The sequence below is a fragment of the Oratosquilla oratoria genome, chromosome 25, assembly GCF_046742065.1.
Source record: "Oratosquilla oratoria isolate Oo_2021 chromosome 25, ASM4674206v1, whole genome shotgun sequence".
In the NCBI taxonomy this organism is placed as follows: domain Eukaryota; kingdom Metazoa; phylum Arthropoda; class Malacostraca; order Stomatopoda; family Squillidae; genus Oratosquilla; species Oratosquilla oratoria.
Genome location: NC_134801.1, coordinates 21,758,343 through 21,775,842, shown reverse-complemented (window position 1 = coordinate 21,775,842; position 17,500 = coordinate 21,758,343). Strand labels below are relative to the sequence as shown.

Sequence of the window (17,500 nt, the reverse complement as noted above, 5' to 3'; positions counted from 1 at the left end):
CCAAATGGTTGAACGTATTCGGGCCCATGATAGAATGGTATACAAGGTCTGCCTGTCGGCAGGCGATTTTATTAACACTAATTGGAAGGGATCTTTCGTTGTTGAATGAAATAGACAGAGGATATGATAGTTACAGGCAAAGGATTTAATATTTCTGTGTTAAGAGTGAGGTAGGTTTCATTCAGGTATGCGGTATTTAACACATACACACAACTATATATGAGAGTAATTCGCTAATAGCAGCGACATCAAACCGACAGCGACATCGGATGGCCGAGTACAGCGGGTTCGAATCCTGCATGCAACTGTCACAAAAATTATCAATATATATATATATATATATATATATATAAATTTTATATATATATATATATATACGAGTATATATACACACACATACACAAACACACACACACACACACACACACACACACACACACACACACACACACACACACACACACACACACACCGTCACTCGGGGTAATTTTGACTGGTGGTGTAAAGTTGACCCCGTCAGTAAATTTTATAAGAAAACACATAGATGCCAAAAGTTGTTGGATAACCCTAAAATTATAAGGTTTAATGACATAATCCATGGACAGTTAATCCACAAAAACATAGAGGGCTATGCTAGCTGAATTAAATCTCTTGGCTTTGGGCTGATCAAAACCCTGAAAATGGGTCATGTGTTTAAGCGTCCTTTCATTTAGTCACTTCAGCTGAATGAAATATTGTGGCAGAGTCAAACCACAGGGCGTGTTGTCATGGTAAAGGTCATCGATAGAAATAATGTGAAACCTGACACAGGGTCAAAGAGGTCTACAGAGGTCACAGTATGAGCTAAATGAAATTTCCTGGCAACCAGGAAAGAAGTTGTACGGAAAGTGACACACTCCGAAGAGCCCAGAGGGTACAGTAGGAAATTATACTCAGCCTGACACAGGGTCACAGAGGTCAACAGAGGTCACAGTAGAAGCTGAATGAAATTTCCTGGCAACCAGGAAAGAAGTTGTACGGAAAGTGACACGCGCCGAAGAGCCCATAGGTTACAGTAGGAAATTGTATACTCAGCCTGACACAGGGTCAAAGAGGTCAACAGAGGTCAAGGTGCTAGGCCCATACCGTCAACATCGTTGTGACGACTGTAATGACGAACTCGAAGAAGATCACTGCAGAAGACTCTTCTGTGGTCAGATGTGGTCTGCCGCGTGCCCGTCTTTTATATATGTCTGGTGTGTGCCTCTCTTGTAAACCCAACTCCTTTCTTTACACGAACTTTCTTTTGTGACCCCCCTCCTCCTCTTCCTTCACCTCCTCCTCCTCCTCCTCCGGTCACACTTGGCTTCCCTTGCCCAACCAGAAGAAGCCACGCGGCGTGGACAGAACGCTAAACCCCGCTGGCAAATTTTCCCCCGAGAAACATTTTTTTCTTCAAATTTGTTCAGAATTCATGAGAGTCATTTTGCTTTTGTTCTCGTGGAAGGGATGCGTTGGCATGTGTTTCTCTTTCTAGCGCGCGCGCACACACACACACACACACACACACACACACACACACACACACACACACACACACACACACACACACACACACACACACACAAACACACACACACACACACTGTAATATATTAAAGACGTTTGAATGTTTTTTCATTGTGATGTTTTCACTTTCTGTTGATATAAAAACAAAGTCGAGTGTATTTTTAACTTCAGCAGCTTTCGTTTAGGTGTGTGTGTGTGTGTGTGTGATTCACCTTGGTCTTTGGATCACGTGTTGGGCTCGTGACCGCCAGTTATTTCCCTCCCGAAGGAGAGCTCAGAGCTTGTATGACCGATCTGTGGGTAATGATGTGACCTTACACTTACACACACACACCCAACTCCCCGCCCACGAGAGTTGGAGTAACGACTCGAAGCGCAGCGGTACTGAAATTATTTCAGCCCCAGGCAGGATTCGAACCCGGACCGCCGTAGTGATAGTCAGGGACTCTACCAACCGCGCCACCGAGTCGTGCCTGTGTGTGTGTGTGTGTGTGTGTGTGTGTGTGTGTGTGTGTGTGTGTGTGTGTGTGTGTGTGATTCACTACGGTCTTTGGATCACGTGTTGGGCTCGTGATTAACGGCTATTATCCCCCCACCCCCCGGATGAGTGTGTTTGCATGAGACCAAAGGCACGACTGTAAAGGGTGTTCCTTGGAGAGGGACGTCGGGTAGCATCATCTCCACGGATGGTATCTTATAGCCCATCCTCATTCTCACCTTTGCCCGGAGGCGCATCCCTGAGGGGCGGGCACTTGGTCCCCGGATTGAACCCAGACTCTGTCTTCTTCGACTGTTTTTGAGAAATGGCAACCGGCGACTGATCGCATCCTCTAACTGATGACATGAAAACAGACCTCCTGGCAGTAGATCAGAGGTTCTTCATCGGACTCGAGGACAGTCGTGCTATACGAACAATTATTGTTGATATTATTTTTATTATTATTATTGTTATTATCTATTATTATTTTTATGAATTTATATATTATTATTATTATTATTATATTACTATTTTCAATATCACACACACACACACACACACACACACACACACACGCATTTATTCATACATAATTATTGTTGATATTATCATTGATATTATTATTATTTTATATATCATATTATTATTATTATAATTATTATTATTTTTATTATTTTCAATATCACACACACACATGCACACATGCACACACGCATTTATTCATACATAATTATTGTTGGTATTATCATTATTATTATTATTATTATTATTATTATCTATTATTATTTCTATCATTTTATATATTATTAATATTATTTATTATCATTATTATCATTATCATTATTAATACTATTATTTTCAATATCACAAGCACACACACACACACGCACACACACACACACACACACACACACACACACACACTTATTCATACACAATGTATTTTTGTAAAACTGTCTTTGTAATGACTACGGTTAACCCACTCGGCACAGTGACAAACTACACTGTATTTTATTCAATTTTCCGCAAGGCGGGTTTGGTTAAAGGTGTAAAATGAGGGAGTGGATTAAACTCTTAATTATTTTTCGTGACGACGATAGTATTAACCACCAGCTGTGTGTCACAGAAGTGTGTAGGTGGACGGGACTGTGTCTCCTTCCAGAAGATCACTGGGAAATAAAGAGACATAATCCAGAAGTTTGTGCTCATTGAGCCATCTTCAGGGAGTACAGAATGGCGAAACAGGAAGAGAATTAAACACAGACTGCAGAAGTACAGAATGAGGAACAAAGAAAGGCACAAGAATTGTTGCTTCCACAATACCTAAATGTTCCCGGGACAGCGGTGAAATGATTAAGTTTATGAATAAGTACAATGCAGACGCATCTCAGTCTCTGACCAGAGAGATTCTGTTGGGGGAATTCTCGAACTTTCGCCCAAGGAATGTTGAGGACAAAGCACAGTGTCGTGGAAGCATCTTCTATGCCTTTCTTGATCCCTCACTATGTCTCTGTATTCTGTATTTAATTTTCTGCCTATTTTGTCACCCTATAGTCCAGCGTTCCCTAACCCTTTCCGACCATAGCACCCCCTGTTGTCATGTCTAAGCAGTCGAGCACCCATCTTGTTACTAGAAGGATAAAAGAAAGTGAAGTGTTCTGCTCGATGATTTACTTTCTTGATTCCTTAGAACTGAAACAAATTTACAATATTGTTTGTAGAAGAAATAAGAACACCCTAGAAAAATAAAATGGCACGGGAAAAGGTCAAATATACACAACTAGGTAATCAGTGATACGTATATCAATGTGATTTTTGTGTGCATCACTTCCCAGCAACCCCATTTATAATTGATTTCAGCACCCCAGGTTGGGAAACACTGATCTAGTTCCTAAAGTCTTCTTGATAGACAAAAACGTTTGTGTCCCATCCCTTATTCCCCAGTAGTGGTTTTCTGCATTACTATTCCTTTGTCTTGTAAATTGCGTTGCATGTATATATATATATATATATATATATATATATATATATATATATACATATATGTGTGTGTGTGTGTGTGTGTGCGCGCGTGTGTTTGTGTGTGGAAATGGTAGTAAGGAAACTCAGGTTGAACCAAGAACAATAATCTAACGTTTCGATTTACGTCCCCAATATATATATATATATATATATATATATATATATATATATATATATATATATATATTATATATATGTATATATAAGTATATATATATATGTATGTATGTCACGTGCTAGCCCAGGTTCGAGTCCTTGGCCGTACCACGTTTCAATTTCTGCATGTTGGCCTTCTCGAGTCTCTCTCGATGTTGATGGCTTAGAATTGAAGTGGATTGTGGTTGATAAAAATGTATATCTGTTCACTGGGACCCATTCAGTGTTGTATATATATATATATATATATATATGTATGTATATATTTATATATGTATGTATATATTTATATATGTATGTATATATATATGTGTATATATTTATATATGTATGTATATATGTATATATTTATATATGTATGTATATATATATATGTTTATATATTCATATATGTATATATATATGTGTGTATATATATATATATATATAATATATATATATATATATATATATATAATATATGCGCTTGTGTTTGTGAGAGAGATTTGTATAAACACATCTTGCATATACACACATATAAACACATGTGCAAAACGATGCCATGGAAAGCCTCCAGCTCGCAGTGTCGCTTATCGTCGAAGTGGCCACAGTGACGCGACATTCTTCATCTACGGGTCTGGAGTCCTCTTGACGACAACGACAACAGGCCGAGTTCGTGATTTCCTTTCCTGCTCTGTCGGGGTTGTTGCTTTCTCGGCCTCTCCATCTGCCGGACTCACGGGCAATCCCCCCCCCACACACACACGCACATACACACACACACACACACACACACACACACACACACGACTCGGTGACGCAGTGGTAGCGATCGCGGCCGCTACTACGTCGATCCGAGTTCGAATCCTGCCCAGGGCTGAAATAATTTTAGAATCGCTGCATTGCAAGTCGTTACTCCAACTCTCGTGGGCGGGGAGTTGGGTGTGTGTATGTGTGTGAGGTCACACTATTTCCCATAGATCGGTCATATATGAGCTCACACACACACACACACACACACACACACACACACACACACACACACACACACACACATGAATGGGGTCGTTAATAAATTACCTTCAAATATCCGCTTCAGTAGTCTTTGTCCTCTACACACACACACACACACACACACACACACACACACACACACACACACACACACACACACACATATTGACACCAACATACTAGACGAAACAATAGTGTGTGCAAAAACAGTACACGAATTTAAGAGCAAATTAAACAAGGCGAGATACAGAGACGGGACACCACGAGCATAACTCTCCTTCCCGTAAGATGCAACTAAGTAAATACATGTACAGTATGCATCCGTTTTCCATCAGGGAATACTCCATCTCTGCGTCGGCGTTGTCCTGATGAAGTGGCATTTGTCACTACAAAAGAAAGTCCCGTTTCCTTACCTTTAACCCAATTGCTGCCCCCTTCTCGCCTTTCCTCTCGCTTTTCTCTCTCCTCTCTTTTTTCTCTCTCTCTTCTTCACATATGTCTTATGTTTTATTCCCTCTTTCCTCTTCTTTCATCCTCTTCACTTCCTCAATTCTCTCTTCTTTCCTCTCTTCTTCTGTCTTCTATTTTACTCCCTCGTTCCTCTTCTTTTATCCTCTTCACTTACCCAATTCTCTCTTCTCTCCTTTCTTCTCTTATGTCTTCTGTTTTATTCCCTCTTTCCTCTTCTCTTATCCTCTTCACTTCCCCAATTCTCTCTTCTCTCTTCTCTTCTTCTGTCTTCTGTTTTACTCCCTCTTTCCTCTTCTCTTATCCTCTTCACTTCCTCAGTTCTCTCTTCTCACCTCTCTTCTTATGTCTTCTGTTTTACTCCCTCTTTCCTCTTCTCTTATCCTCTTCACTTCCCCAATTCTCTCTTCTCTCCTCTCTTCTTAGCCTTCTGTTTTACTCCCTCTTTCCTCTTATCTTATCCTCTTCTCTTCCCCATTTCTCTCTTCTCTCCTCTCTTCTTCTTTTCTGTCTTCTGTTTTACTCCCTCTTTCCTCTTCCTTTATCCTCTTCACTTCCCAAATTCTCTCTTCTCTTCTCTCTCCTCTTCTTCGCTTCGCTTCTGTCTTCTCTTATCCTTTTCACTTCACCAATTCGCTCTTCTCCTCTTTTCTCCCTCCCTTAATTTTTTTCTCTCTTCGCTTCTTTTCTTATCCTCTTCACCTTCCCAATGCTCTCTTCTCTCCTCTCTTCTCCTTCCCTTCAATTTTTTCTCCTAGATTTTCTATTCTTATTCCACTTTCTTCTTTCTTTTCTTCCTCTTGTGCTCCCAAGGCGAAACAGCCACTTTCGACTGCCTTCTTTTGTATGCCGCTGTTGAAATTACGATGGAGAAAGGAAGCGCCCAAGATATATCTCTTTATACTTTGTTATTAGTTTGATTTATTTGGTTATTGTTATCGTTATTGTTATCGTCACCGTAAGTATTATTATTATTATTATTATTATTATTATTATTATTATTATTACTATTGCTATTATCATCATCATTATCTTCGTCGTCATCATCGTCATCATCATCATCGTCTTCGTCGTCATTATCATCATCATCGTCGGCATTATCATCATCATCGTCGTCATTATCATCATCATCCGTCATTATCATCATCATCATCGTCGTCGTCGTCGTCATCATCGTCGTCATTATCATCATCATCATCACCATCTTCATCATCGTCACCATCCTCATTTTCATCATCGTCGTCATTATCATCTTCACCATCATCACCATCATTTTCATCATCAATTTCATCATCATCGCCATGATAATTTTCATCATCGTCTTTTTTTTTTTTTTTTTTTTTTTTTTTTTTTTTTTTTTTTTTTTTTTTTTTTTTTTTTTTTTTTTTTTTTTGCGAAGAGGAGCTGAATGGGAGACAAGTTCGTATTCTATTGATCTTTTGTCGGCCAGAACCCGATCTGTGAATGACGCCCACGGAGCGAAGGCGGGTCAGGGTAAGTATTCAAGGAGGATGGATGGAGAAGGATTGTCACACTAGAAACGTTTTCTCACTGAATAGAATCGCTGAGCAGTAGACGACATAGTGAGCGTTGCATGTCGAGCTAGTTTCGGAAAGAGGTATGGCAGAATCGGTCTTTATAGAAGAAAACGGCCTTTATCGTTGTTCATTTGTTTAAATTATTTATTTTTTGTTACTTTCATGTGATATTTTGTTTTGTTTTTTGTTTACCCAGTTTATTGTAACAGTTGTGTGTATATACGATATATACATATATATATATATATATATATATATATATATGTGTGTGTGTGTGTGTGTGTGTGTGTGTGTGTGTGTGTGTGTATGTGTGAGCAATCACATACCGTGATACAAAAATGCAAAATAACCACAGGAGAAGGGAAACTTGTAGACAGTAAGTACTTTCGTATATTACATCTTCAGACTAGTCTGAAGATGTAATATACGAAAGTACTTACTGTCTACAAGTTTCCCTTCTCCTGTGGTTGTTTTGCATATATATATATATATATATATAATGTATATATACGTGTATATACATATACATTATATTGTATACGTGTATATATGTATATGTATATATACGTATATATATATATATATATATATATATATATATATACAGTATATATATAGTATATATACTCTATACGTTTTTCTGGAGTAACCACCAGGAAAGATAAACTAACGAAGCAGAGCGCTTTCTTAAATTTACATTTCAGTGTTTCTACAACAAAGAAGAAATGTGGTGACTCCCGCATTTGTTAACACATTTCTAGTGCTTTTATTGCATATATATATATATATATATTTATATTTCAAATGTACAAATAATTTACAAAATACAGACTATTTCATTCACCAGTAGTTTGCTCAAACAGGAAATAGTTAATAATCAATCTCTATTGATCACTCGATACTGCATGGCACTCTTACATTATTCCATCAACCGTCATAAAAAATTGATTGACATACATAGTATCCTTCTTCTGTCTAAAGTCAACTGGCGGGCGAAGCGATACATTTAGCTTTCAGCCAGTTTCAGTACTGTGCTGTCTTTCTTTTGGGCTCTCGGCCAAATTCGCCGAGGAGACGGCCTCCACTTTCTAAGGATCAAAGAAGTGAAAATATTCGAGTTTAACATGATTCATCACTTTCACTGATGATAACTTAAGAATGAAGGAGACTTTAGGAGACCATAAGGCCTACAATAGGTAGTCCCATGCCCATTACTACAAATCATCCTCATCTTTGTAAACAACCAGTTGTCTCAGCGTTCACTACAAGATTACTAAGTCTATTCTATTTGTTAAACATTGTTGGTAAACCATTTTTTATCTATTTTCCTTTTAAACTTTGCGTGTTTCATTCATGTTGCCAGATGATTTAAGTCAGGAAACTGTCTCTTGTATGAAAAGCAGACATAGCTATAATGAGGCCCCTCACTGTAATTGTTTAATTTTTTCGTCCGAGTTTTATTCCCAAACTATGCCTCCTTTGCTTCCAGCAGACCCGAAGGCCCCTCACCATTTGTACTGATATGAAATTATGTATTTCTATATTTTCTGTATATAGCTTCATAGAAAACGGGTTAGGGTGATTGGTGGAATTATACTTTGCACGTATATAACGGCAGGTACTTGTTCTTGGAATGGTTTCATAATTCCTATGAAACAGTGTTTTTTGAATAGATGTCTTCATGCCTCCCCTACTTATTTGTATCCTCCTTACCCTCCTAGGTTAGAAACCATTGCTCTAAAGAGTAAGAGATAAAGAGAGAGAGATTTCCACCCAATTTAATGTTAGCCCGGAATTTCTTCCGTTTTCTTTGAAAGGGAGTTCAGTTGCCGCTTGCATAGAGGCCTTGTTTGTTGAGATTTGTGAAGTCATTATAACGGATCATAGGAAGACACGAAGAGTATGAACAAACAAATCGAGTGAGGTGCGTAAGTCGAATTAATCTCAGAAGAATTTTAGAGATAAATAAAAAAGTTGTACGGAATCATACTATTACACTTTAGTTTGTCAACCGTATCAGCTGTTTCAGTTCAGTATTCGTAAAGCGATGTATCATCCAAATCTAGTGTTACGCTAGGCGGAAATTCACTCGTCCTGCATCAATGATACTCTTACATACATACATATACCAAAGGCTTTTCCCCCTTACAAGGGAGGAAAAACAAAACAAAACATAGAAACCACTCCCACCCATTCCATCCCCTACATACTCCACTCCCATCCACTCTCTTTCCTCCCTCTTATCTTGGCACCTCCTGGATGACGGGTCATCCCTGCATCTTGTCCACTGCCCTGGGTCAGAAGCAGTGTCGCAAGACACTGCACATCCACAGCAAGGCCGCTTCATTATGCTACTCTTAAATTTATAAAAAATGTGAAGACGAAAATCTACAAATTTACAATCCAGTAAAACTGACATCCATCATTAAAGCAACTGTCTAATAAGTAACTGATCCTGCATGACTGACCTAGAATTTTACAATATAGTTATTTCAAATTACGATATATATATGGATTTTGGAAAAAAAAAATAGACTGTCCCGCATGAGAGACACTAAATTCTTTTCGCAAGGAATTAGAGATAACTTGCTAATTTGGTATAGAAACTGGTTGAACAGTCTTAAACAACGAGTTGTTCAAATTCTAAAACTTTTAGCAGGAAAATACGTGTGAAGTTCTTCAGGGCTCCGATCCTGGTCCACTTCTTTTCATAGTATATGTCAAGGACATATAAACACACACACACCTTTCCGGGGTCGACTCTCGCCCGGGGCTGAAATAATATCAGTATCGCAGCGCTGAGGGGTGTTACTCCAACTCTCGTGGGCGGGGAGTTGGGGGTGTGTGTGTGCAAGGTCATAGCATTACCCATAGATCGGACCTACGAGCTCTGAGCTCTCTTCCAGGAGGGAAATAGCTGTCGATCACGAGTCCAACACGTGATCCAAAAAGACCAAGTGAATACACACACACACACACACACACACACACACACACACACACATACATACATACATATATATATGTGTGTGTGCGTGTGTGTGTGTATGCAAAACAAATCACTAAGCACACGTGACAACAATACTTGCAGAAACCACTTGGAAAATAAAAGAATTGAATACCGAACAAACGTTTTCGTCTATTCAAGACATCATCAGAGTACAAAGAATACAGAAAATGACTAAAGGTCGTAATATGTTCATAGAGGTAGAGGAACTGAGAAAGGTCTAGTGGAATCGGGTAACATTGGACCTTTCCCAGGTCCTCTACCACGATGTACATATTACGACCTTTGGTCATTTTCTGTATTCTTTGTACCCTGATGATGTCTTGAATAGACGAAAACGTTCGGTATTCAGTTCTTTTATTTTCCAATTGGTCTCTGCATATATATATATATATATATATATATATATATATATATTATATATATATATATATGTATATATACATATATATAATATATATATATATGTATATGTATATTGTGATTAAAATCAACTGCACTGGATGCTTTGATGATCTTAAGGTAGGAATTCTTGATCAAGAAGATGAATTCCTACCTTAAGATCAACAAAGCATCCAGTATAGTTGATTTTAATCAGAATTGTATGAGAGAAAACCTGTGCCCAAGAAATATATATATATATATATATATATATATATATATATATATATATATATATATATATATACATATATATATATACATATACACAGTATATATATACGCACATTTTTTATTCTGACACCCGACCTCGTTTCGAGTCGAGTGGTCTTTCATTGGGATGCTTTATCATCGTCATCTCCTTCTCTATCTCTTAGTCACTCCCTGGTCGTCTCTCTCTCTCTCTCCTCTGTCTCTCTTGCTCTGTCTCTCTTTTCTTTTTCCTCTCTCTCGTCTATATATCTCTCCTCTCGCCTCCTATCCTCTTTCTCCCTTCTCTCATTTCTCCCCTTTTTCCCCTTTCTCCCCTTTCTCCTCTTTCGTCTTCACTTTCTCTCTCTCTCTCTCTCTCTCTCTCTCTCTCTCTCTCTCTCTCTCTCTCTCTCTCTCTCTCTCTCTCTCTCTCTCACACACACACACACACACACACACACACACACTTTCCGTCTCTCTCTCTCTCTCTCTCTCTCTCTCTCTCTCTCTCTCTCTCTCTCTCTCTCTCTCTCTCTCTCTCTCCCTCCCTCCCACCGCTCTGCAGTATGTATAAAATATGTGCACTCGTTCTGAAAAGCTGTTTGTCAGAAAATCTTGAATTTCCTTTGGCAAGAATGGTAGTCTACTGTTGTATTTCATTGCAAAGTATTGCCCGGAGTGTCCATAAAACAAGGGAATGGGACGGCCCAGCAATAGTGAGGCCCGGCAAAAGTGTGGCCCTGCAATAGCGGCCCAGCAAAAGTGTGGCCCATTTGCCACCGTGGGGCCCACTAGGCCATTCCCTCGAGATAACCCCCTCCCCCTTTTTTTCAAGCTTCTCACTTTAACCCCTGACATGGATGATCGTTGGGATAAGAATATCGCAGCAGTGTTCCTTTCTCCCGTGCTTGTCGTTAAAGACGACTGAATGCTTCTAAATTAGGAGACTAGGACACTCTTCCCAAAAAATCCGACGTAGGTAGTGAAAAGATTAGGCTTTGAGTCTACAACCTCTTATGTGTTAGAGGGAGAAAAAGATAAGGAGTCTACGCCAGGAGGCGCGCAGCTGCGGCCGAAGCCGTCACCTTTAACTTATGTTCTTGGACTACTGGGGCAAGTAACAGTCACTGCTGGGAATCGGAGAATAGTGCGGGATTCGAACCCACATTTAAGTGAATACGAGGCCATCACGCACTCTGGGGAGAAACAGCTTTTAATGCATGGAGTGTTGGGATTCTTCAGCTGAATGAAATCGTCTACTGATTGTCAGACTTGTTAAAGATTGAACACTCGTAGGTACAAAAGGATCATCTGCAAACTGAATAGAATAATCAGGAGTCAGGACAAAGCTCCTAAACACGCTTTAAGGTTAACCTTGTTAGTCATCTTAACCCACGGAAACAAAGGTCATCTCCAATCTGAATGAAATCGTCTGTAGGCAAAAAGTAACCTTTACTATCGAGAGTGTACCTCTGGGGTGACTTAATTAATGAAAGGTAATGCACCCGTCATTATGGAAATGATCAAGACATCAGTGACCATTAGTGAGCGCCGAGACAACTGGTTGTTTTGAGAGAGGATTGTTTAAATTTATGGATACGGATGAAAGGTGGTAATGAACAGGGAGCTGCCTAGTGTAGGCCATATGGTCCCTTGCAGTTTCCTCCATTCTTACGTCCTTATGTAACTGCCCAGTGTAGGCCATATGGTTCCTTGCAGTCTCCTTCATTCTTATGTCCTTATGTAACTAATTTGGAGAGTTGATATCTCGCCAACCGAGGTAGAGCATCCAAGTTTGGTCCAAATTTAGGTGAAAATGACATCCGAAGAGGCTCGTTACCGTGGAGACGAATCAAAATGCACTGGGGAAGGCACCATCTGGCACGGAAGGAGTACAGAAGAACATAAGAATGAAGGAGACTGCAAGAGACCATAAGGCCTACACTAGGCAGCTCCGTATCCATCACCACCTGTCTTCCCCATCCATAAAGTTGTCTAATCGTTTCTTAAAACAACTGATACCTTCAGTGCTTACTACATGGTTACTAAGTTTATTCCATTCGTCGACCACCCTATTAGTAAACCAAATTCTTGCCTATTTCCTTTTTAAATCTAAATTAGTCCAGTTTAAATCCATTACTGCGAGTCGTGCCCTGTTGTTTTAATATGATGACCTTGTTTGCATCACCCTTGTTAAAGATTTTGATCCACTTGAACACCTCTATTAGATCACCCCGCACTCTGCGTCTTTCCAGAGAGTGTAAGTGAAGGTGCCTAAGCTCTCTTCGTAAGGTAAATTTCTGAGTCCATGTATCATATTGGTCACTCTTCTCTGATAGATTCTAGTGAATTGATGTCCATTCTGTACAAGTGGAGCGTCCCGCCCCGTCCCACCCCGCCCTCCGCGCGGGACGCGGATGCGTCCTACCGATCGCATTTCGCTGTGAAATGTAGGAATGGTTCGGGAGCCTGCCCCGGGGCTTGCCAGTGGTAATCCACGGGTGCTGGAAGAGAGGGCCTAGTTGGAATTGCGCTTTCAAGACGTTAGTTGATGGATTGATCGACAATTGTGTTGGAGTCGCTTCAGCCACAATGGTATTTTTTTTTCTTTCTTTCGATAAAGTAGGTCGAAGCTCTTTTCCCAAATTTTGTAAGTTAGAGCAACGTCCCTCTTGTGCAGTTCCCTGCGACAGGTATTTAGAGCTGGGCGCGTTCCTCGTTGTGTTCTGCTTCAGTTTGGCCGCGGTTAGCGCTCCTAAACTATTAAAGCAATATACAGTAGATGCCGATATAGTACGAGTATGTGGCCTACGTTTTTTTTTTTTTTTATTATATATATGTGGACTACCGGACTTTTATTTCGGCATGAACTTGTCTTTTAGTTTGGGAGCGCTAACCGCGGCCAAAATAAAGCGGAACACACCGAGGAACGCACCTAGGAACGTACCGAGGAACGCGCCCAGCTCTGCAGGTAATAAATTTTCAATCTTAGACAATTTTACTCGTTTCAACCTTGACCATAAGAAGCAGCTGATCGGCATTTTTTTTTCATAGAGCAAATCAGTCAGGTGATTTACTTATGCTTATTTATTTATATATTTATTTATTTTCACTTATATTTACCGTTTTATTTTTTTTTCGCACTCTTGTAAGTTGATTAATGAAGAAAGATCCTCTTTTGTATATTGAACACCTTGTACGCTGCACAGACTTTCCATATGGTCAGAAAATTGTGCTTATGTATTATTATTATTATTATTATTATTATTATTATAATCAATTATTAATTATTATGATTATTATGGAAGCTCGCTGGCCGAGCGGGTTAGGGCATCGTTACTGGCGACGAAGGTCGAGGGGATGGCGGTTCAAACCCTGCCACCGGCGAAGTTGGACCAAGGGCATGTTTAATTAAATTCCACGTTACAAAGTCTTCTGTAAGGGGCACCGTACTAGCCTCCCAATAGGGGGAAGTTTGTGACAAACATATCATCATCATTATTACTATTAGTATTAGTATTATTATTACCATTATTGTTATTTATTATTATTATTATTATTATTATGTTATTTTCATGCTATGTTCTTGATGAGCTTTTAGAATTCAACGGACATCATGAATTTTGTATTGTATTTTGTTCATGATGTATTAGATGAGGTTCCCGCTTCAGATGAATAAAATCATCCGGCGGCAGCCAGAATAAAATGTATCAAGCGAGTCACTTATAACAGCGAAAGGCTGATTCTCAATTATCCATTATTTGTATTATTGTTTTTATTGTTATTATTGTTATCATCATCATCATCTTCTTCTCCTCCTCTTCCTCCTCCTCCTCAATTAACTCTTATTGAGTTCGGGTCTCATATGGGGTATTTATTTATGCAGTCGATAATTTAGGGACTTCAGTGAATTCCCTACGGACCAGAGTTCCTCAGCATTCTATTACGATTGGAGAATAAACTCCACTCAAAGAAGAATGCAGATCACTTTTAACTTCTGTTATCCTTCGGTTCTGCTGTTCCCCCTAAATCTATCCTTTGCCATAGCTAAGACTTCGGTGCGATGTCCTCACGGATAGAAACTCTGGATAATACTGACAAAATTCTAAATATTTTGTGCTCGGGAGGTTCCTCTCAGTAAGATAAAAATCACCCAGTGCTGTAGTCACGTGATCATAGCGTGCGAGGGTCACCTATAGGTGTAGTCTCACCCAAGGTCGATTGGACCGCCCGACTGCAGCCAGGTGTGTGCAAGGATGGTTTTAGGGCGTTCCCCACCCTTTGGAGGAATAAAATTGCTCGATAGCAAATATAATAGAAAAATAAAGGGTGGCGGCACACTAGGCATTTTTCACTAGCATGATACTTCCTTTTGGTACTTCGTTTGAGTAGAAATGACTTCGGTTACGATCTTGTTTTCCAAATTTCTAAATGTCACATTTACTCCTGCGTCATATGGTTAGAAGCTGAATGACGAACTAAGAGAAGTTAGACCTAGAATACGAATGTTAGACACATTGTTGAGACGTTCTTACGGAAGTCTAGAATATTGTAACCAAAGTCGTTTCTACTCAAACAGAGTAGCAAAAGCAAGTAGCATGCTAGTCTAATGTGCCGCCTCGCAGCGAGATAGAGACGTTTGCCCGAAAACCGTCTTCTGGACCAGCGATGTATTGGACCTTTTGGTTCTTCCCCTCCTCAAGGAGGTTGACGCCGAAGGACCCCCGCGCCGTTTCCCCGTCGTAGGACTCTTCGTGGCCGAATTCGGCGTCCTTGGTGCTGACATGGTACCCGAACTCGTACTTGGCGTCAGGAACACCCGGAACCTGCCGAAGGAATGGGAAGAAATTTAGAGGAACTGTCTGTTGGGCGGGGGAGGTGGGTGACTTTTTTAAACATGGAAGTCGGGGAAACTGCTTTCCGCAGGGAGAAAAAGAACACGGGGAATTATCTGCTCGAGGAAGGAAGAAGGAACATGGAGGTGAGAGGAACTACCTGTTGGAGGGAGAAAGAACACATTAAGGTCAAATGAACTATTTGCTGGAGGAAGGAAGAAAACATCGGGTTCGGAGGAACTACCTGTCGGAGGGAGAAAGAGATCATTGGGGTCAATTGAACCATTTGCTGCGGAAGGAAGAAAACTTGGGAATCGAAGGAACTACCTGTCGGAGGGAGAAAGAGATCATTGGGGTCAATTGAACCTTTTGCTGGGGAAGGAAGAAAACATCGGAATCGAAGGAACTACTTGTCGGAGAGAGAAAGAGATCATTGGGGTCAATTGAACCATTTGCTGGGGAAGGATGAAAACTTCGGAATCGAAGGAACTACCTGCCGGAGGGGGGAAGAGATCATTGGGGTCAATTGAACCATTTGCTGGGGAAGGAGAAGAAAAATTGGGAATCGAAGGAACTACTTGTCGGAGGTGGGAAACAGAACATGGAGATTGAGGTCAGAACTATCTATTAGGGAAAGAAGGCAGAAGAAGAGTGCGTGGGCCCTAATTAGTTTGTCCGTAGCCAGATGAAAATATTAGGAAGCTCTGCTACAGGAACTTGAACCATTGGATGTGTGATTGCTTACCACAAGGCGATGAGATCACCGTTCCGCCATGGTGATCGTAACTTCACAAAGAATGAAATATGGCAAGCCAGCGGAGCGAAGTGAATTCGTTGAGAGAGCTTAAACCCCTTTAGACATAGGTCTGTGCCCCAAAGCTGAAAAGAATCGACCGGCTTTACACTTCCCAAGTGTTTCTCAGCCGAATAAAGTCGCCTAGCGGCACACAACACATAACTCGCAAGTGGCCTTCGGCAGTGAAGAGAGCAAGTTATTTTTTGTAGAAACGTACCTTTTCGTGATGAGGCAGCTGAGGCCGTGTTGTGGTCTTCGTCTGAGGATGACGTCCATCCGGTAAAGAAGTTCGGTTTAGGATCTTTTGTGGGTTGTATGGGAAGAGATTGGGATGCAGTGTGGACGGTTGAGGGGTCGGGGGAAGTCGGGTCTTGCCCGGTAGCTCTGTCGTCACGTGGAGGGGTGTACTCAAAGAGGAGTTTGGTCCTGTGTTGGAGGAGCTTCCGGTTGGAGGCTGAGAGTCCTTAAGTGGTCGTGGTGTCGGACGTGTAGAAGTAATAGGAGGAGTTGTAGAAAAAAGAGGAGACGTTGACGAAGAAAGCGAAGGAGGAGTAGGAGGAGGAGGCTCTGATTCTTCTTCGGGTATTAGTTTTAGCAACGGAGCTGGTGTTGGAGCAGCTGTCGGTGGTAATTTATATGTGTTGTATACCGGCGGGAGGACCTCAAATTCGTCGACAGCCAGCTCAGGTCTGACACTGCATAGGAAGAGAAGCGGATAGATAACCTGCGAAAGAAGAGGCCTCAAATGTATTTTCAGGTGTCCGTGTGCATGAATTTAAGAAATCTGTTATTGGACTAGAACATACGCAATGAAACTAGAAATAGTTTTTGTTGATTTTTGAACGACAAATTCTAAATATCATTAGCATGATGGTTTATTACGGCTTGGTAAAGTTGTGTGGATGGTGCGGAGTAATTGTGGAATGTTAAGTAATTGTGGAATGTGGAATAATTATGTTTGAGTGACTGTGGCCGCCAGAGAGGTTTGGGACCAGTGCAGTAAGCTGGACCTTAGAAGAGAGGCCA

General features: G+C 40.5%; 2 protein-coding genes across 2 annotated transcripts in view; one reads left to right on the top strand and one right to left on the bottom strand.

Annotated features, from left to right (window-relative positions):
- LOC143038749 (uncharacterized) overlaps positions 1 to 1,290 on the bottom strand; it is a 4,812-nt gene extending 3,522 nt beyond the window's left edge. Inside the window, exon 1 of the mRNA XM_076208278.1 lies at positions 1,126 to 1,290. Within this exon, the coding sequence (XP_076064393.1) occupies positions 1,126 to 1,134 (9 nt within the window). The 5' untranslated portion in view covers positions 1,135 to 1,290. The remainder of the gene's footprint in view (positions 1 to 1,125) is intronic.
- The window catches only part of LOC143039041 (neurobeachin-like), a 668,097-nt gene that overhangs the window by 422,384 nt on the left and 228,213 nt on the right, over positions 1 to 17,500 (top strand). The window lies entirely within an intron of this gene.